The sequence below is a fragment of the Syngnathus floridae genome, chromosome 11, assembly GCF_059516105.1.
Source record: "Syngnathus floridae isolate MCC-2025c chromosome 11, RoL_Sflo_1.0, whole genome shotgun sequence".
Lineage (NCBI taxonomy): Eukaryota > Metazoa > Chordata > Actinopteri > Syngnathiformes > Syngnathidae > Syngnathus > Syngnathus floridae.
Genome location: NC_142423.1, coordinates 8,838,280 through 8,860,042, shown reverse-complemented (window position 1 = coordinate 8,860,042; position 21,763 = coordinate 8,838,280). Strand labels below are relative to the sequence as shown.

Genomic DNA, 21,763 nt, shown 5'->3' with positions numbered 1-21,763 from the left:
TTGAAAAATATACATCATATGTGTTTTTTTTAATTACAGTGATTGAAAGAAAGGGTGGAAAAGAAGAGGTCAGGATCCTAAGCACACCACGTGGCTGGCTATCTATAGAATTAACGCGCTTCTCATTGTAGCTCCAAAGTGTGTTTGCACAGCAGCATTGTGCACCCTCACACAAGGGCAGACATCAGCACGCCGTTATGTCACGCGGTCGTGCGTCACCAGGGTCTCCCAGGAGTGCCCCTGGATGGTACCTGATAACGTGTCACGTGCTCATCACATCTGCATAAAACAACCAGTGGATGACAAGAGGGGGTGGATGAACTATCAAATAAAAAACAGATATGAGGAGGGCGGGTGGTGTGGCGGGGGGATCAGAGAGAAGCATTCCCCACTCCTACGTAAGAGAATGCCCTTGTTACAAATAGATCCGTCTATAAATAGCGTCATTATCCATTCCCTTTTAATTGTCTCTGAGAGAGGACCTAGCATTCTCTGTCGCTGAGCTCACACAGTAGCAGCAGTTGCACGTTTCACATCACACATGGTGCGTACACGTGCATGTTTTGGTGCATCTCGGCGAGTCGTGACCACCAGCACGTGCTTGGCGTGTGCGTGCGTGCACGTGTGGGACAATTAATGACCTTTTGAGGTCCTTTCAGCCGTGTCGTCAATAAACACATTTCCCCACCGCATCAAAGGGTTTATTCTTTCGCGGCGGAAAGATGTAAAATCAATAAATATGCAAATCTGCGCGTGGCCCATATTTCCACCCGGGCGAGGGAGCTAGTTGAAAGCGACGAAACATCATCGACTGCTGTTAGCCATCATTAGCATGGTTAGCGGTGCTGCAGCATCAAAAAATAGAATGCCCCGCATGCATGTTAATGTCTGGGCTGCGGTGTAATGGGACTTCATGGCTCGGTGCAACATCTGAGATTGGAATTTAACCTCAGCGCTGATGGAGACACAACTCTTTTATGTCATATTATGTGCTTGAAGGTAATGGAAGCTTTTTGGGGTATGATTTATTGATGGAAGGAATGATTAAATCAAATTAATCCATCCATTTTCTAAGTCGCTTGATCATTATTCTTATTTGTTTTGACTTTTTGCAAGTGCAGTGCAAACGACTCATTCCTTCCAGGAAGATCATCAGTTTCACAAGTGAAGCATTCCGCAGCAGATTTAGTTGGGTGAGATAAATACTGTCAGCCCACCTAATTGCTCATCAAGTGTACATTGAGGAGTGGACAGAAATAGTGGGCTGATGCACGGGTGAGTCAGAAGCACCTGGGATGCGATTAAAGGTGAATTGTGTGTCATGTTGTGAAGCCTGGGAACCAAAACACAAGATATATTCTACATGCGTGAAACTTGCTTGTAAAGAAATGAGATTAACCAATGTAACAATTTATGATATTCTTTTGTATTTGTCCACCGGATGATGTTAGTTTCCCCCCAATAGAAAGTATGAAGCTAAATTTCACACCTTTTATTGTTTTCCGCAAGGGTGCCGCACGACAGACATAACACGTGCACGTCTATTGATGCTGGTCCTTGCGCAACACTGTGCCATAAGCAATTAGCCAGCTCCTACTGAGTCAAACATAGCAGCGCCTGTTTCATCACTTTCCTGTCACACCTCGGAAGTAGACAAATATTTAGGTGTAAATGTATTCATGCTTTATTTGTATCTTGATACTCAAAACTATGAAATTTAAAAAAGATGAAATAGAAATGTGACAAGTAGTTTTTTGAAGGGGGCCTCATATCAGTCATATTTAAAAGAAAACTTAGCTAATATTAAGAGATTATACTTTTCATGAAAACAAGTATACGTATTTCATTTTCATAAGTTGTGATGAGAATATATAATTTTATTTAAAATGTCTGCAAAGTTTTTATCGTTTTGTGGATTTTGACTGAAAGAGGTTGGAGACTTCATTAAGACTTTTGGTTTCAAATTGTGGATGATAATCATCTTGAATGTTTTCTTGTAAAACAAAATTAGAGCTGTTAAAAGGCAGATAGACAGTACGGCGGCTGTCTGTTCTGCCTCTAACAGTTCATGGCTGCTAATTTGCTGATCTGTCAAATGTTGCTGGCGCTGATTCAAATCTGCTGTGACAAACAGCGCCTACCTAACATCCTGCTTCCAAACGAACGAGACGGGGACATGAAAACCAAGAAAAAAAAACATCTTGCCTCGTTCGCTCGCTCACTCTCTGCATAAGGATTTTTTTTTTTTTTATGTCCAAGTAGGAATATGATGGCATATTTTAACAGGGGCTAAAAATAGATCTCTATGGAAACAGTACGCGTCCCACTCGTGTGGAAGTATCCGCAACCAACTCTGAATCCCGTAAATTAAGTGTGCGGTACATCCTCGTTGGCGTGTCCAGGAGCACGCGTGTAGAAAACAGGAAAAGACGACCGGCAGATATGAAGACGCAGTGACCTTTAAATGTCCTTGCAGAGCAGCAAAGGGCTTATAGTTTATATTCGAATTAATTCTCATGATATGTATCGGCTGTGTATTCGATCTTGCATCTTTCCCCCTTCGAGTTGCCATGGTAACAGGCCGCCGTGATGATCATCAACGTATTGATGTGAGAAAAGTTAAGCGAATCAATACGTCCGTGGCGCATTCTCAGTCGCTTTTTGAAAAGCGAGCTGAAATAAAAAGCAGAAATGGCAGAGAGGCTTCTAGTGTGACTCAGAGGGAGAAAGTGTGTGAGAGAGAGAGCACACGGCGACCGAGAGAGGAGGCCATCTCTATCATGAATAAAAAGCCATCAGCGAGCGCGCGGCTAAAAGGTGGCTAATTATCACTGCCGTTACGAGATGGAGAAATGTGTCACCATGTCCTTGATAGTGACCGACATGAAAACGGCAAGTATGCTACTCACTAAGATGTATTATTAGGGAGGATATACAGCGTTGAAACACACTTGAATAGTCAGAGGTCAAAGTTGAACTACTGATCTTTTGATGACTGGGCAACCAACTTTGCCACCTGAGCCACAAACAAAATTAAATGATGAAATTAGCACAATCTGTAAATCTGACATTGGTTTCCTATGCCAAGTTATCTTTCTATTTGTTTGAGTGCGCTTTAACTCGAGCGTACTAAATTATTATTAGTTGTAAGACAACAGTGGGATGAGTATGTCGGCTTCCCGGTCAGAAAAAAGACACACATGGGAGGCGCCAGGCTGTCCACTACCAGCATGCAACATTCATAAATGAAAGAGATGAAACAAGGAAGGAAGGAAGGAAGGAAGCGGACCACACCCAACACAACAGCAGGTCCAGCCACATGGAAATGACCATTGAAAGGATGGATGTATGGACGGACGGATGGATGGATGGCGTGTTGTGCACAGCATGAGGCCAGGTCCAAGTGATGTGTCATGACTTGAGTAGCAACACTTCACATGAAATCTTACACGGAGCTGTGCACACACACTATTGAGCAGTCACATCTTAGGCCTGCGTAACTGTACAGGCAAACAAATAAGGAATAAACAACAAACAGATGAATGTCACTCTATAGGGCGCACGGCTGAGGACTGCGCCATTTTTTTATTCAGGAAATAAATGTGTAAATGTTTTCCTTTTTTTTACTCTTTAGGGTAAGATAGCAACTTTTAGCTTTTTATTTATTAGGGTTAGTTATCAACTTTTTACTTTTGCCGGTCACCATATAATGATCAGTTTATGACTATTTTCTTTACAAGACTATCAGCAACAAAATTTGGAAGTTGTGGTTTTATGGGGAAAAAACAAAAACAAAACAAAAAAACCCAGCAGGCAACATTTTTAATAGCCCAGGAGAACAATGCAATGTTCAGAGCACTTTTAAACAGCTTTGCAAGAAGCCAGATCAAATGAAGAAAATAAAACGTGTGTGTGCACGCGCGTGTGTGTGCGTGCATGCGTGTGTGCGTGCGTGCGTGTGTGGGCAGCTGTACAAGTGGGTGAGTTTAGCTGTCAGGCACTGTGCTCTATGAGTCTGACTCATGCGAGTGATAACGGAGTGGAGTGAGAGAACACAGCTCACAGCTCCCTCTTTCACATTCACACACACACACACACACACACACACACACACACTGTAATCTCACTTCACAATGTATCTGGGCATCGAGGTTAGGAGCAATTTTGTAAAGACGAAACAAAGTGTGTGAGAAGAACAAATGAAGTAGTCATACATCAAATTAGCCATCTTCTGACCCAAAATACACACACTCACACATACTCTTTTGTTACCATGACAATGATTCTTGAGATTTTTTGTTTTTGTTCTGTTTTGAAATGCAGGAAAATGGGATTGTGTAACGTTATGCAAGAAAAACAATTACAAAACAAAAATCAAAAACACTTTCAAAATTCTTACATAAGGATTCATGCGGAGTTCGGATTTACCACATTTCCACAAACTGTGGTCTAAGATTTAAAATAGCGAATACTATTACAAGACAATATTGCAGTGTGTAGTCTTCTACGGAAATTTGTAATGAAAATGCACACAGTACATAAATCAACAATCCTCGGGAGGAATGGAAAGTGAGAGTACTCTTGACAAAGCTGGAGTAAGGGTGTGTGACCTTCCTGTATCTTCCATCTAGATCTCTGGTTTCAGTCTCAGGATCAGATACACCCGCAACACAATAGGGGGGGACAGTCCTTTATATCCAAAGTCGCCGAGAGAGTCATGAAATAATCATAACAGTTAAATAAAAAGGACAACTGTCAGCTATTAAAATTTCATCAACCTGCTGGCATTTTTTTCTATGTATTAATGGTGACAACTCTTTCATTGTCTTTCCTACACACTGGGAGTCGTCATGGTAACCAAAAGCCAAACTCATCATTAGTCCAGTACAAGAGCAACAAAGAAAATAAATAGTGTGTGGGTTCTACAATTCTTGCTATTGGAGTATTTTGATGGAAAAAAGCAATATTTTTTAAAGTATTTTTTGTCTTGTTTTGTTTAAAGTATTTCTTTAATTAGGCTCATAAGCAGTAAAACCATAAAGAAAATGGTAGCTTATTGAAATGTACTTGAAGTCCTTTCCAAAACAATTACAAATGATCCATCTGTCGCATAGATTCATCTGTGTCAATAGTCCTGAAATAACACAGGTAAGTATTCCACACTCTTTTGTCTTTTCTGTCAGAAGAGAAACTGGAGCCACGTTAAGCTCTTCAAGGTGAGACATTCGTCACTGGTAAGACATTTGCTCAATCTCTGATCTTTTGGTATTACAGTGAACCCGCGAGAGCAGTCAAGAGTGTCTTCCGCCTAATGCCCAAAAGTTATTTAAGGGGTAGGCTGCACTTTATCCGCAAGCCTAATGAGGACAAATGCTGTTTTCCACGCCAGTGCTGTATTGAGTGAAATAGGAAGTAGTAGTTTAACAGTAATTAACTGATTTCCCAAATCCGGCAGTTCTGATAAAGCTGCGGCTATTTTCGCATCTTTGCAATTTTTGTTTTCTTTTGGGGGGGCAGTCATGTTGTTTGACAGCCATGACAGTCTGATATTTTCACTGCCTCAAAGCAATGCCCCCCCCCCTATCCTATGTATAAACATGGGGAAGGTTTCTGGCTCAAGATGAGAGAATTATATGCCCTTATTAAGCAAAGCAGAGCTGGATTTGCTCCCAGGTTTTTGCATCTTAAAAACATGTGTTGAAATGGAGAGAGTCCTGCTACCACCCGACTGAGTGTTCGGATAAGAAAGCGAGAGGTCACCCCAGGAAAAGCGCTGACGCCAAGAGAAACGACCCAGTTATAGCCAGGGAGGGACTGTGCGTTTGCAGCTAACAGCATCACGTCTGTCAACTTGTCACACCGCCATCTTCTAAGTGGAGTATGCTTCGGGACATGAACTGAATGGAAATGTCCGATGGAATAGTAGAGGAAGAAGCACTTGGATAGGAAGATGAGGATGGCATCATAATTTAATCATTCAAATTGATAGTCGCTTATGATTCAATTTAGACCCGTTTTTTTTTGTGTGTGTACAGCTTCCAGCAATCTGATGGCAAGATCATGTGTGATCATGTGATCAAAAAAATGTCTTTGAATTAGGGTCAACCATCATTATTTGCAAATATCTCCTTGATCTTTTTGTTTCAAAGTTTGTTGCCTTGAAATTTTGAGTTCACCCTTTTTTTTTTTTTTTTAAATCCCACCAAATGGCGGCCTCTTGTCAAGTTGCTACTAAATGAGTTCTTTGTACACAATCTTGATAATCTTCATAAAATATTAGCACGCTGATTTACAACTATTAATTCACCCATTAACCCGCATGAAGCTATATTGTATCTGTTTTTATAGCGTATTTCGTACCTGTCCTTTGGGATACATCGTTCTCCATTTTGTCTGCCTCCAATTTTATTACCACTCTTTCTTGCCTACAATGTAACCTTCTGAATGGCTACAGGACCAGGAGACACTGTCCTTGTTCCCGTACAAGACATCCCTTGTGGGACAGAGATTAAATAGACTTCATCAGACAGGAACGGATTTGGAGGGAGGGGGGTGTGATTAGTATGATCATCAGGGAAGAGAGAAGGCGAGGTTTGGAAATTAGCACCCATCACACGCTGGGGATTTGATTTGAAGAAATGGTGGGTGATCTGGCGCCACTAAGTCAAACGTTTTGTCCACAAAGTCAGCTACGATAATCTTCAGCTTCCCAAAAAGAAACGGGACATGCAGAAGCAAAATAGATGTTTGGAGCTGATGAGTGCAATAACGTGTCACACTGACCTTAAAAAAGGACAAACAGATCCAAATTTAGATCATTCTGACATTGATAAATGCAAAGATCTTGAGTCACATTCATACAAAAACTTTGTAAGCATTTGGGAAGGTTTTGCCCTAACAGTTGACTGTCGGATTATTTGAATGAAACCTGACTTTTCCTTATTTATATACTTTTTGTCTACATTCTCTGCCATCCATCCTCAACCTCGTTTTCAGATTGTACGAAAAAAGGATGCAAATTGCCACATAATAATTCACTCATGATCAATAGTGTCGGGGTGTGCAGGGGCATAGGGATCATATGACGATAAGAAACGCAAGTGGGCTGTTTTCACCAAAGCCTTCTCCCGGGAAGAAAGAAGGATGTAGCCGGCCACCGGTGAAAGAAACACAAGGTCATGACCCTTTGGGGTTTGTGCCAAACACAACTGGCTTCCGTCCAGCATGTGTCCCCCCGCATTGCTACACTGCCTCATCACCTTAAAAAAAAAAAAAAAAAACTGATTTAACCTTTAAAAGGACGTGCTACTTTTCTAGCCTTGTTAACCAGCGAGCAAAGGAAGGAGAAATGATAAAGGTTACAGATGTAGAGCAGGTATATTTAGGCTACGCTTTGCAGCGGCCCGCTGGGACAGGCGACCGACCAGCAAATGGAAATAGAAATGGGAGCAGAGGCGCAAAAAAGACAGATAAAAATAAAAGGGAGCAGAGGAGAAAGGGCAGGTTGAAGGTGTAATGAGAAGTTTATAGCGTCTAGATTAATATCAGAAACTATATTGTCTTCATTTTCTAGCACAGTGTACTGGATGTGGATTTTAACTCCTGCTGTTTTCAGACATCTCACGTACACCACACATGGTTATCATGGAAAATAGTTGTGGGCAGCTGATTCATATTTGTAGGTCAAGTCAAGACTTGTTCTCACTTCATCAAAGATTCAACCTGATAGACCGAGGCGATGCGGCCTTCGAGAGCGGAATGCGTAGCGTCAGCAAACGCTGTAAGCTCCCTTTCCTGTTCCGTGAGTAACCAAGAGTCGCATCTATAGCATCCTGTCGGAATATCTGTGAAAGTGAGCTGTGAATTCACTGACATCCCATCTTGCCCTAGCATGACTTATTCACCTGCTGTTCGCCTGAGGGGAACACTAGCTTCTTCACCTCGTATTCACCTATACAACAACACATGCTGTGGGCTTCCCGCCTCCGCATTGTCATGTCAACCACATACAATCAATATATGCAATGGATTCGAAAACAGAAAAAAATATTGGGGGGAAACTTGAAGAAAATACATTTAGTTAGTAAATGAGCATCAAGAGGAGCCTGTTGTAATAAAGTTTTAGTATAAAGGTCACTTGAAAAATGATTTCTTAATTAAGGTCACTTTGATCAAATATTAACATTAAATAAATGGAATGGTGGAAAAGCTGATAGCATTTCCGAACCTGCAAGGCCACCGCGCTGACGGTGCGTGATGCAACAGGATTCTCTTTAAATGTGATTATCCTTAATTTGTATCACAATGGAAAGATTAATTTGATCGTAATTAGCCTTTTTGCTGTAAATAAGAAAGCTACAACAACAATTAAGAGCCTAACAATGGAAACAAATTTTCCCACGAGTGCTTGTTGATTACATATATACTTACAATTGGTTCTATAGTGCGTATATATAATATGGCAGGTTAAAAACGGCACCAAATTAAAATATTTTTTTTTTAAATTTATTTCTAAAATGATTAATGCCACATTTGTCTGACAATAAATAAACTAATTTAATTAGATTATGACCGGAATACTGAGTTTTGCTCTACTGGAAGATCCCTCACTTTTCTTCCCAAAGGTGAGCTGGAATGAATGATCCCCATAGGTAGCTAACCACGACACTTATGAGAAGATGTATAGAAAATTCATGGATTAAAAAAAAAAAAACTTACTACTGCGACGAAGCAGATTAATAAATAACCAGTGGCTGAAGAACTCGAGTGAAACTGGAATTTCAATTGGAGCGACCCTTATGCATACATGCTGCATAATGGATTCTAGCTATCCGTGGGTATCATGTGAAAGGGCCAGTCGAGGCAGCAGGGGCTGCAAGAGGTCAGCCGTCCTCGAGGGCCTCTACGTGCACGCAAAGCAATACCCTCGCAGCTAATTAGCGCGATCGTATTTCTCCCGTAACATGTGTTTTGCGACTCAGCCACACAGAACGGACCGATACGGCGTAAACACGCATCACCTGGGATCGCTAATGCAAATGACAGCGGAATAATGCATTCTATCAATTAATGATTCTCACTGAGAGAACAGAGCCACAAACACGTATCCAAGACAAAGGACAACGCGGCACAAAAGAAATAACGCGTTGCTGGACAGCGAATTAATCTCAAGTCGACACTAAATCTTGCAGTTCATCAGACGTTTTGAGCAATTGAAACAATTGTGTTACTCTAAACGATTTTTAAAATAGAGCATGGACATGCATCAAAAACACTTAACTTCCACGAACAACCCCGGCGAAATTGAGCTCCTCCTCCGTGACAAGCGAAGCTTGCCTCTCAATTGGTTTGAAATGCATGATTGAGAAGTCCTATTTAGACGGCTGCCATTTTGTGGCAATTCAGAAAGAGCACAAAATACATAAATGCTTAAAATAAGTTGCACTGGGGGTTTATGACAATTTTTATGAGGGGGACGTAACCCGAATGTGTAAGTTAAATTAGCTTTGTGACCTATGTAAACACAATAGTAAAAAAAAAAATACAAGAATAATCATGAATATAAAACAGTTGAATGGACAGTATCTGAGGTGGTATTCTCACACCAGGATTTAAGACATGTGATCTGAGAGATATGTAAAACGTCATTAATATTTACTAAATTCCTTCTTGTATTTATTTCAGGGTGTTTATGACTTGGGTCTTTGATTTGGTGCGGGTCCACGGGCAGTTAATTCTCCGCCGCTGTTTAGAACGCTAATAAAATGGACGCTAGTGAGAAATTATGTGTCACTTAAGCTAATTTTATCGCACTTTGCAAAACAGTTTCATTTTCAAATATCGCTCGCCACGCTGCGGGCATCGCATTGCACCGCGAATCCTGTCTGAGTCATTCACCGCACTTGTTATGCAACTCCGTGTGTAATCTTGTTTATTAAGACCATCCTGCAACAAGCAGGTGCCTTGAAGGCTGACTTTAGAAGAAGGCACTGTTGAGAGGAGCATTTTAAAAATGCAGATGTGTGCTTAAATGACTCCAGAAGTGCCAAGCCAGGGTGATAATTAATACAGTAAATATATGATGAAGAATGAGGGCTGGAACCATACACACAGCAACATTCTACAAATGTGTGTACTAATATTAAAGCTGGCACATTACTGTCATGTCGTTAATCAACTATTTACGGGGAACAAGCCCACCCAGATATAGCGAAAAAAATAATAATTGCTATTTAATCAGTGGTGCCTATGAGTCTTAATTGTTTCAGCAATTACACTCATAATGTAAAACACTAATAACTACAAATTTTTCCATTGACATTATTTGAAACGCCATTAATCTGCTCTAGCCACATTTTTTATACAACCATAAAGCAATAACAAATAAAATATAAAGAACAAAACATTTTTGGGCACATTTTCCGCTTCAATTCAATGGCCATTGTGCTGTTCCTTCTGGTGTGTGCAACTTTGCCACCTGGGGACAGTATTGCACAGACAGGAAGAAGAGTTTCGCTACTAGCTCAGTAAGCTGAAGCAATAATATCAGTATTTTTTTTAAATAAACGTTGAAGACTATATGCCTGTGAGTATTGTTTTACAGTCTGTCGGCGGTACATACGTCGCACCGTATTTTGTGTATAAAGAACCAATGCTATACATTAATTGCTTAATGACTCCCAAGGCGGAGCTTAAAATAAACCTAACCACACAACAAAAACGATTACGCTCATTGTATATTTAAATACAAGAAGAAACATCGCAGGCACTCCATATAAATTCACATCACGCTGTCAGGCTAATCGTGAGGTTAATAGAATATTAGCAAATTACAAACATTCACACACAAATAGTGTCGTGACAAAGACAAATAATATAGCCTATATTCTTCTCAATGTGTGAAAATAAGTTAGATTAATAAAGATCAATTGCAAATTTCTTCTTCTTAATCTTAATTTAAGTGTCCCGGGCACGACACCACCCCCTAATAGGCCAAGATAAAGCAGGAAAAATACATCTAGGGTTACATAAAGGCATCTTATCTTAAAATTTGCCATTGAGTAGTGTAATTACAGCAAGTCCAGTTGAGGAGGATACTCTGACGTGGAAGGCGGCAGGTGGGAGTGACGCATGACAGCCCTATGCATACTTAGCAGGTAACCTGGCGAAAGAGCTACATTTTAAAAGGGTCTCCCTCCATTGTGAGGATGTTCCTACAAGCGCTTCCTCCAAAACTCCATCCCAATGGGATAGTGTCATGGATACATCAGTACCAGATAACCCGCATGCACAAGAACAGGAGAGTGTGTGAGTGTGGTGATGGGGGACTCACCTTCCGTGGGTGAGGTTTGCAGTCGTTTGCACAGTCCCTCAACTCCCCCGTAGTCTTCCTGAAGCTTGACCACCGCCTCGGTGCCGCGAAGCTCCATGAGCGAGCGCAGCTCCATGAGCGAGCAGCCGAAGCCCGCCGCGTGGTTGGCGCCCTCATTTCTTTGGTTCTTGGCATAGAAGTCGCTATTGGACATGTCTCCCATGATGCCAGCCGGTCAGTTATTGCTAATAGCGATGGGATCAGTCTCCAAAGTGGGATTCAAGTAGAGAAAAATAAATAAGCGAGAGTGCCACTTGTGGAGATATTAAAAAGGAGGGCAAAATCCAATTATTGGAGCATCTGTTTCAGCAGCAGAAGAGGGAAGAGGAGGTTGGAGGGAGAGGGGCGACGAAGCACAGACTGGGGAGCATCCAGGTGAGCGTCGGACGGCCCCTGTGGTCAGGTCCTGAGAAGGTCGCGAGGCTTGGAGGGTGCGGGGGCTCAGGCTCACCACGGCTGCAGTCCAGACCCGCTCCATGCGTGGCTTCCCATTTCTGCGATACGGCGGCCGCTTCTACATGGTGGTCCTCTGCATCACTACTGGAGAGACGGAGGGACAGAGGAGGAGGAGGTTAGTTTCCAGAGGACAGAGCGTGAAGGACGGCGCGGGAATGTCGCGCGGTGGTACAAGCACAGTCCGCCACTGCGGTAACTCCTCCGCTTCTGTGTTGATCTAGCGCCGCTAACGGAGCTGCTAACCTCATTCTGAGGACAACCAGAGAGAGGCGGGGAGAGAAAGAGAGCGCGACGGGCGAGAGGACGAGGATGAGGAGGAGAGAGAAGAGGATGCTCCTCTCAGATGAAAGAGGAGAGGAGGTGTGTGCGCGGGGGCGGTAGGCCGGGAGCTGCTCTGACGACAAAATGGAAGAGGTGGCACGCAGCGTCGCACTGGCACTGGGGAGGGTGGGCCGACATGGAGTGTGCGTGTGTGTGTGTGTGGGGTGGGGGGTTGTGGGTGTGCTTTGGCATCACTTGTCTCATCGAGGTCCGTTTCATCGGACGCTGTCACTTCAAGACGACAAGAAAAGATACTTTGGACAGTTGTACTCACGATTATGCAGTCATTCACGTATAGTTGTCACTGCCGATCATTTTGTTTATTCTATTGCAAACTGCTTTTTGCTTTGTATCAGGAAAAAAAGGTCATTCTTCAAAATTGTATGTCATTGGTTGAAATATGTACTAATGATATTTGTTGAGAATTGGTACTCGTACTGATATCAATATATAAAAAAAAAATATTCTGCACTTTCTTTTGGGCAACAATTTGCAGAAATAACCCCCTCGTGTGGGAATTGACCAGTGACCAGTAATAGAAATTTGTGGGGGGAAAGAAATTTTGCGATAGGCTTTTTTGGCCCGACGCCAGTGATAGTAAAGTATTTATTATTCATCACAACATACTCTGCTGCTTCCATTTTGCTTGGTCACATTGGAAGAAAAGAATCCTCATGGGCACTGAATAATAATCCAAATAATTATCTTGCATTAGTCTTGTTTGTGTTGTCTTGTTTTATAGTTACTCCACTTAGTACTGCTTCACTCCCTTAATCTTTTTTTCTCCAAGCTTTCCAACGGTACTGGCCAAGTAGACGTCGGGCGTACTGTGCGCACGCCAAGGCGGTCATCTGTGTCGGCCAGATCCTCTAAATGAAAGCAAACAAATGATCTCCCAGGAACGAGTGTGTGAGTGTGTGTGTAGACATAATCAAGCACCAAACTGAGGAGTGAAACTACATCACTCGCCTACAAAGAAATGACATCATCCACAGGAACAGACAGATCCCCCAACTCTACCTCAGCCATTGAACCCAGATGTTTGTCTTTGAAGAGAACCAGGCGGTACCGTATAAAACAGAATTCTAAATGGAAAAGATGGAATTTCTCTTTGGTATCACAAGAATCCTGGTTATTCTGAAAGAACAACCTTTCTAATCTGACACAGGCTTGCCCATCACAATTACAATCTAAAGGTTTACATTTATATTTGCAAGTTTTAACCAATCTTCAGGCTAATTTTAACCGACATGATTCATTACTCGTGACTGTAACATTACCAGTCTACAAATTATAATTAATTTTCATTTCAAACATGTGCAAAGAGTTTTTGGTTTCCGAACGAGAACCCGACTGATGTTAACTGATAACAGAACTAAGAAGTGCAATGTGTCGCATGCCTTTTAAAGCCATACACCTTCAAAGTTACAGATACTACAGTATGGAACATGGGGATGGTGTCCCCAAGTGGACAAGAATAATATCGGCACCTCACATGCACATTTATATTAGTATTGATGTTTACTGTTTGCCGATTCAACACTTAATCAATTTGATCATTGTGGGCCAGAAATCATCTTTACACATTTGAGTCTAGAATTGAATTTGAGTCTTACATAAGTGATCTAAAAACTACAGCGCCCCCTTGTGAGACTCCTTGAAGAGTCCCACACCCCTCCAACCTCCCACCGCGTCTCCTTTCACTCACTTTTTGCACTCATGACCTGACAGTGACTAATGACTTACACAAGCCCACGCTGCAGGACAAAATGCCAACCATGTGAATACTGTAATTAAAACGTGAAAGTCTAATTGGACTTTATGGAGGTGGATACCATATGGGTTGCGAGCTTGAATTTGAGCAGATGCATTTAACACCTGATCAAACACACAATATGCAAATGACGGGTAATAAGCAATAAACTTTTTGACTACGAGCACTAACCATGAAAGCAAGTTCTTACATTGACATGCTTTCTCAAAATGTCCTTGAGCACAGTGCTGAGATTTGAGCTGTGCCCACTGCAGCACCAGCAGCAGCAGCAGCAGCAGCAGCAGCAGCAGAGCACTGGCACACAGCGCCCCCTGCCTCTGAGGAAAAGCACTGCAGGAGAATCCCCTGAGGATGATTGACTCACAAGCTACCACAACATTAGGTAAGGTCACCCAAATATTATTATGTCCTCTCAGTATGATGTAGTGGGGTGCAGCACACCAATATAAACTACAACCACAGTAATAAACACACAGTAATCCTGTTTATAATTGTAACAAATAGTCTGCCATCCAACCTTTAGGAAAAATAGGGAAATGTAAATAACGGATTGTCATTTAGTACAGCAAGCACAAAATTGTAAATATAATTAATGACTTAGGGATAGAAAAAAACATAGCTAATATGTATATAGTGGTAATGAATTAATTAAACGATTGGGAGACTCACAACTGAAATCAAATTTCATAATCACCGACCTATTTACACAGTACTTTAAAAAATACATTAATTAAGCAATTCATTAAATAAATATTCACTCACTACCTAAATAAAAATTAAAGAAGACCTTCAGATGATGTGTAATGGGTAATATCATTTTTTTATCTTTAATATTCAAATTTGGCTAGGTTTAACTGAAAACTAGGACAACGGGCATCAGGCCTAAAGAGGAGGATTGGAAAGAGAAAGGGACGTTGGTCTATCTTTGAATTCAGCTGTCTACAGGGAGATAAGGCGGAATGGAAATGGTTGGCTAGTAGAGCAGGTCTATCGTGCTGCTAATAGAACAAAAGAAAAGGATCAGGAGAGTCGCTGCTCGCCATTTTAAATGCATTTATAGTGTCCTTGTCAATATTTTGCAAACTTTAAAAAGGGATGGAAGGAGGGATGGAAATTTCACACATAACCTGTCCTGTTTCCTTTTGACCTTTCGTCAGTGTTGGAATGCTAATTTGTGAAAAGTGTAAGCGGAGCTTCCCCAAGAATTAAATGAATTAAATTAAAGGTCTTGGTAAGTTGAATGATTTCATTCTATTTAGAGCTCAATGGTGTTGCTAAAATGATTGCCATCTAATACTTGCACCAGTGGTGTCTGAAATGCTGGCCAATCTCAGTATGGGCAAAACCAAAAGCAGACTGAAAGACTGAAACTGATCCAACCTGTGACATTTGTAGGCATGAGTGAATGACGAGGAGGAACAAAAGCCCTTCCCAAAACTAGTGCCATTAATTTTGAGCATTATAGATGTCTTGTTAAGAAGGCAGAATTGAGAAGGGGCGATGCACTTTAAGAGCACAGTGGTGCTTCTATAAAAATTGACATTGGCCTGAAATGCTGGCCAGCGGCAGTAGAGATGGGAGAACTTAAGAAGGACAGCACAATGCTCCAAATACATTTAGGACATCTTGGCGATGTAAAATGAAGGGTACCTTTGGCCTCTTCATCATGCTTCTTGTACTGAGACGTTACACTCACATTTTTCATTTTTTTCCCAATTAGCCACTGAGTAAATTGCGGCTAATGTGCTCACACTCGGACTGCAGTCAATAACGTGACATTTGAAGTTGCGAAGCGAGCACCCGTGTGTTCCAAACAGTCAATCTGCAGAGCAGGTTGTGACTATTAGTTGTACATGATGTTCCAGCCACACAAGCAGCCATTGACTGGACTGATGATTTTAAAACTCCTAGAGCAGAAAGTTATTTAAAACTACTATATGACATCATGAAAATAAAACCAATTCATGATCCCAGTGTCAAGTATGTGCCTTCAATCGACAGACAGAAAATAGTACTATTTGTCACGAAAGGAAGGAACCGAATGGCACTAAAGGAAGGAACCGAAAACAAAATGTTCCATACAACAGTAACAGACAGTGTGGTCAAGTTTAGTACGGTTGAAGGATACCAAAATAATTTAGAGACCCATCTCTTACGATATCTTTCATAAAGCAATGGCCTTCAGCACAAGGTCCCCACAACGTCACTTGTGCTTAAAAGCACATCTTGGTAATACGAATACGCATGGTACAATTTTTTTATGGTCAACATTTGTGAATAAGACCAAAACCTGGACCAATTTTAGATGCACTTTTGCACCATTTTCCTGGTAAACAAAGAAGCCCATTCCACTTGAGCAGGGTTTTGAAAGTAAGAGCATTATCAATCCAAATACCAAGACACTTGTACAGATGAACCATCTCAATTCCATTTCTCTCAAGAGTGAACACTGCGGGTAGTACTTGCAGACCCTCCCTGGAGTTTCAAATCATTAATTTAGTTTTGGGGACTAGTTTTAGCGGCAGAAGTGTGTGATGCATTTCAATGAAACATCCCTGCAGAGATTCAATAGTATTAGCAGGAGATGAGCCAAAGCAGAGTAAATGATTGTGTCATCGGCATATTAGCAACATGCACATTTCATTCCAACTCATAAATGAATAGGAAAGATCCTAATATAGAACCTTGAGGGACCCCCTTTTGGATGCTCACGACTCCAGCAATATGTTGCATTCTGTCACTAAAATGATTAACGAACTAGGAAACCACATGACCTCACAAGCCAAAACTGATAAGCCTACATCAGTTGACGGGTCAATCAAAAGTGCAACGGGTATATTATTGATCACTTTTATAACAGCAGGGTTAGTGCTGTGCTTTTTTTCTGAAGCCTGATTGCAGTTTTGAGCGAAGCTCATTTGAGTCTAGAAAGTCTCTTTTAGAGTTGAACACAGATGAGATATTCAAGGATTTTTTTGACAAGAAGCATAAATTGGATATTGGCCTGAAAACTGTTGGATCAAGTCTTTTTCAGGGAGGTTTTGAGAACTAGTAACCAACCAAAGACCAACCAAAGTTTCCACGATTGTAGGACGTTTTTGGAATTATTCAGTACAGTTGTGGAGAGTATCAAAATATCTGAGTCATACTGTTCCAACCAACCAATATCAACAACAGTGGTAAACCTGTTCTAACTAGTCTACAGGTGACCATTTTTGGACATTCTTCTGCTGGGGGTGCCAATCATTGTGGTACCTGTTTGAGCCAACATGGAATAGTCCAGAAATGACTCAACCGCATTGGAGCATGCATTTTGCATCTTCCTTTGGTAATAAGATGTTTAAAAAAAATCTAGCAATATTGAAGAGTATAAAAATGGACATCGAAGCCAACTCTGCAAAAAAAATGGTGAGCAGTAAAGGGACTTGATGGCGGCGACGCATTAGTATGGTTGAGGTCATTCAGCCATCCCCGCTTTCCAATAGCGGCTATAATAAATCCCCATGGGAATCTCGCTTGTCTTAACAGTGATCTTCGGGTACGTTGACATATCTGCCAAAGCAGTCGCCGCGGGCAGTCGAACCCGCGACAAGTCGGCCGTTCATTGTACACGCTCCCCGGTTGGGCGACATCAATGAGGTAGCGGTCCCTACTAATATTAACAGATGGCAAAAAGCAGGAGTCACCTACAAAGATGTGCAGTGAACATACATAACAGGGATGATAAAACACATCATTCCATGACGATTTTGCATCTCAATCCACACAATATGACAAAAATCACTTACATGACATCAAGATTACAGTCACCCGCAGTCCTACAATCCACCTGCGAGCGCACCAGCACATGCGGCTGCGACGGTGTCGGCGGCGGCGGACTAACCACCGCAGCAATGTGCTGAATGTGTGTGAGTGTGTGTGAATGTGAGTGTAGGTGTGTGTGAGTGTGCGTGTGTGTGTGAGTGTGTGAGGAGACTGAGACTGCGAGCAGCTCTCTCTCTCTCACTGTGCTGCCGCCTCAGCTGGGGCCATCTCACTGCACAGCCTGTACCATGTCGGCGGGCAGCGGGGGTGCTGTGTGTGTGTGTTTCTGCGACAAGGCGTTTTTTTTTTGTTCCTTAAAAAAACATCCCACCTGACGATGGGATGAGATGGTGGGAAGGCAAAAAAGGGCAAAGAGAAAGAGGTCAGACTCTAATGAGGGTAGAGTCCTTTTCAGTCCCTCCAGGTTGAAGCCACTTACTTGGGACTCATTGCATTATTATGCTCCAGTTGAAAAGGTCAAGTGCCAAAATCTGGAAATGTGCTATCAGTAAAGAAGTCACCCTCCAAGACATGTCCAGGGCTCTGATATAATTGTTGGAAACGTCAAGAAAGGCATGCTGTGGAAATAATGGAGGAGAACATGGAGCTTCTGTTTTTGGAGATTGAGGGCACGCAGCAGTAAAGTAGAGACTGTGGAGCATGATAGGGCAATTAGGGATACACTGGTGTGTTGTCTGCGCTTGTACTTGGAAAATACTTTGATGCAACACCACAAGTACCGCCTTAGCAGTCTGACATAACCTGGCAAGAGGAGCAAGAGCCACATCAGCCGTGAGAAGATACTTTACGTTAAACACGGATGACACCAAGTTGTTAAAGTCACTGAAGATTTTTCGTTGCGGGAACAAAGCAGCCAAATGTTACGATACAAAACCCATTGGATGCCAACTTACGACAATTCCCGATATTTCAGAAATCCACCATCTAACATTTTCAGTGAGTTTTGTAAAGTTGTCACACAGAGAAGCAATAGTTGACTCAGTCGGAGAGTACTCCGAGTGAGATTCAAGCAGAGCGTTAGTTTTACAGAACAGCTGTTAAGACTATTTAACTTGGACATTACAGGAAAAGACAGAACGACCTAAAGAGTGAGAGCAAGAGAGAGGGAAGGAGAGCAGTGATGGGGATCAGACACAGGCTTTGAATATCAATGCAGCGCAGTCTGAAAGATTCCAGAACTGCAGTGCACCAAAAAGCTGCGAGGAAGAGCAGGAGAGGACACGCAGCCTAGCGCTGCAGGTACCACCAGGTGCGGGTGGTCCGGGCATCTGCAGTATGTTAGGCCATAGCCTTCGCTTGCCGCTTCATTAAGGATACCTGCATCAAATCCATGACCAGAGCTGTATGAAAAATGTATAACAGCCTCAAAGTAACATTTATTTTTACCTGTGTGTCTTTTTATTCTTGACTCCTATCAATAATGGAAGCTTGCTGGCCAAGGTACATCTGTTACACTTTGTACTTTCTGCACAGCTTGAAGACTATGCCGATAGTCGTATCTTTTATTGATAAAGTTGTCTGTTTCTTTTCAGAATAGACGATAAATGTCTAAAGGGATAATGCGCTTGTTGAGCCATTTTCAGCAGTAAAAAATTCATTCATTTCCTATGTTCATTATTTTTCATGTACATTTAATAACAAACACATTTTGTCACTTTCTCTCGACTGAAATTGACATCACATGTGCTGAGAACCCAGGTAACCCAACAATGGGTTTGGTCATGTGACATTAGCAAGCTGAGCCGTAATTGGTTGTTGCCTGAACCCTCATCAAATAATTATATAAAAAAAGTGTAATATAAATAATAATAAAATAAAAAATAATAATAAATAAAGGGAATTGTTTTCAATGTTGATGTCTTATTGTTGTTTCTATACCATGCATGTATTTCGCAAACACACATACACACACAGACAACACTCAAGTTTAGAATCCATTTTCTCTGTTAAGTGCTGTGTTTATCTTGTGGATAAATCTCCAACACTGATCACTACTAGCTACCGGCCAATAACCATTAGCCTTATTAATTGCTCAAGCCTCAAACCATTTCCTAAGTGCTGTAGTAAAATAAAACCACTTCTGTCTGCGTCTGACTATGCAAGTGCACGTGTGACGTTAATGAGATGGCTCCCAGCAGTATAACCTTCCACTTGAAATGATTAATTAATTCATATGTTCCTCACACTATTTGGGGGGGGCAGGTCATGGAGAACTTCCAACCCCAAGGACAGCCCAGTGGCATCAGAATTGGAAACAGACAGGAAAGGCAAGAAAACATTGAAGCTCAGTACATACAATAAAAATGGATCCAATAAAATGAAAAATATGATCATATCAGATTTTGTTAGATTCTCTACTACTTTCTTTCAAAGCCTGTCTGCCTCCAAAATATGTTCTGCAATTGCACTGGATGAAATGAATAGGATGTGAGAACCCATTGGTATAAACTATATTCTTTGTGAATATTTTTCTTTCAAATTCACAAAGTATTTCATGCTAACTGAATATCAACCCCTTGTCTTGTCCCTGAAGAAAACTATTCGCTCCAGAAGAATCCTCAATGACTCGTCATTTGTAAAAGAGACAAAAGAGAGGAAAGTTAGCAGACACTTAAAAGACAATATTGGCAGAGGGAATGGCGTGTATTTCCAGAGGAAGATCTATTAAGCAAATAGAAAGAGTACATCCACAAAAAGAGTGTAGTTACTTAATGAGATGTTAAGCAAGTTGTGATGTGCTCAAACGCAAGTTATCACACTGCAGCATCCAAAGCGCATCGTCTAAATCACAAATTAGAAAGCCACAGGGTGCCAATAAATTTAGATAAAACTAAAAGTCAACTTCCAAGATGACTGCAGCAGAGACAAATCATCTTTTGGGCTGGTCGTACTGAAATCTACCGTGAAATATATTGAGCAATTAAATAAAGAGGAGGACTGGATAATGATGTACATTATTCCCAAAAGCATCTTAAATTTTTATTTGATTGCCATGTCAGTACCAGTGGGCTCATATTGATGGCTAGCAATGATCAACGATAACATCTTCCTGCAGACTAAGACTAATGCTAAAACTAATAATAAAACTCAACTAACACGAAACACCTCTAAAATCAATCAATCAATAAATAGATAGATAAATAAATGAAGAAAGAACGAAGGAAAGAAAAAGAAATTAATAAATTAAAAAATAATTCTGACAAACTTTCTCCAAAAACTATTTAAAACAAAATAAAACACCAACTGTAATAAAAAATCAAAAGCTATAATAACCCTGGTAAAAGCCAATAACATTTTACACTGCGTCATAACAGCTGGCTTTACCTGGCAGCTCATGACCGACTGACATTTTTACCAATTTTAATGAGCAATTTGATGACTCAATGTTAACATTTATATGGTTCCCATACTCATGTCGCCACTCTTGCTTCGCAGTAAAGAGTGCAGCATTTTAGAGTGCGCGCCATCAGGCAGCAAAATTGCCCGCCCCTCTCTGAAAAAAATAAAATAAAAGCAGCCGCACGTTCAAGCGTAAAATGTCATCTCCATTACTCGTGGCGCAAACAATGTGACATTTACACACCAAGTCGTTGCCATGTTTGTGGCACTATTATCTCAGGGTGGGAGGTATCAAGTCAGTTCGAGTCGCAAGTGTTTGGAAATGCATTGCGGGTCACCATTACAATGACATGTCATGTGAAATTATATCCTAAAAAGGTTCATGCTGACATTTTAGCAATACAGCAAATGCAAAATATGTCTCCTTCAAGTTTATATATATTTAGTGCATTGACTAGGAAAAAGTTCAGGGAGCTCATCCATCCATATCTCATTGCACTGCACTTGTGCTGAAAGATTTTTTTGTTCTTGAAAAAGTTCCTGTTGCTATGCAACTGATTTGCCTGGCACCGAGAAACGTTAGCTCGCACAGGCGACATGGTGTGCTACACATGAGCGTGCCGTAAGCAGCACAGACTAATTCTGTACTTGTTCAAAGAGATTGGACTATTAAAAGT

At 41.3% G+C, this 21,763-nt stretch overlaps 1 protein-coding gene across 1 annotated transcript in view; it reads right to left on the bottom strand.

The window, feature by feature from the left end:
- Positions 1–17,907, bottom strand: part of atp2b2 (ATPase plasma membrane Ca2+ transporting 2) — a 50,050-nt gene extending 32,143 nt beyond the window's left edge. The window contains exons 1-2 of the mRNA XM_088389229.1: positions 17,711–17,907; positions 11,333–11,911 (exon numbers count right to left, since the gene is read on the bottom strand). Coding sequence (XP_088245355.1) covers positions 11,333–11,534 — 202 coding nt within the window. The 5' untranslated portion in view covers positions 11,535–11,911; positions 17,711–17,907. The remainder of the gene's footprint in view (positions 1–11,332; positions 11,912–17,710) is intronic.
- Positions 17,908–21,763: the final 3,856 nt, after the last annotated feature.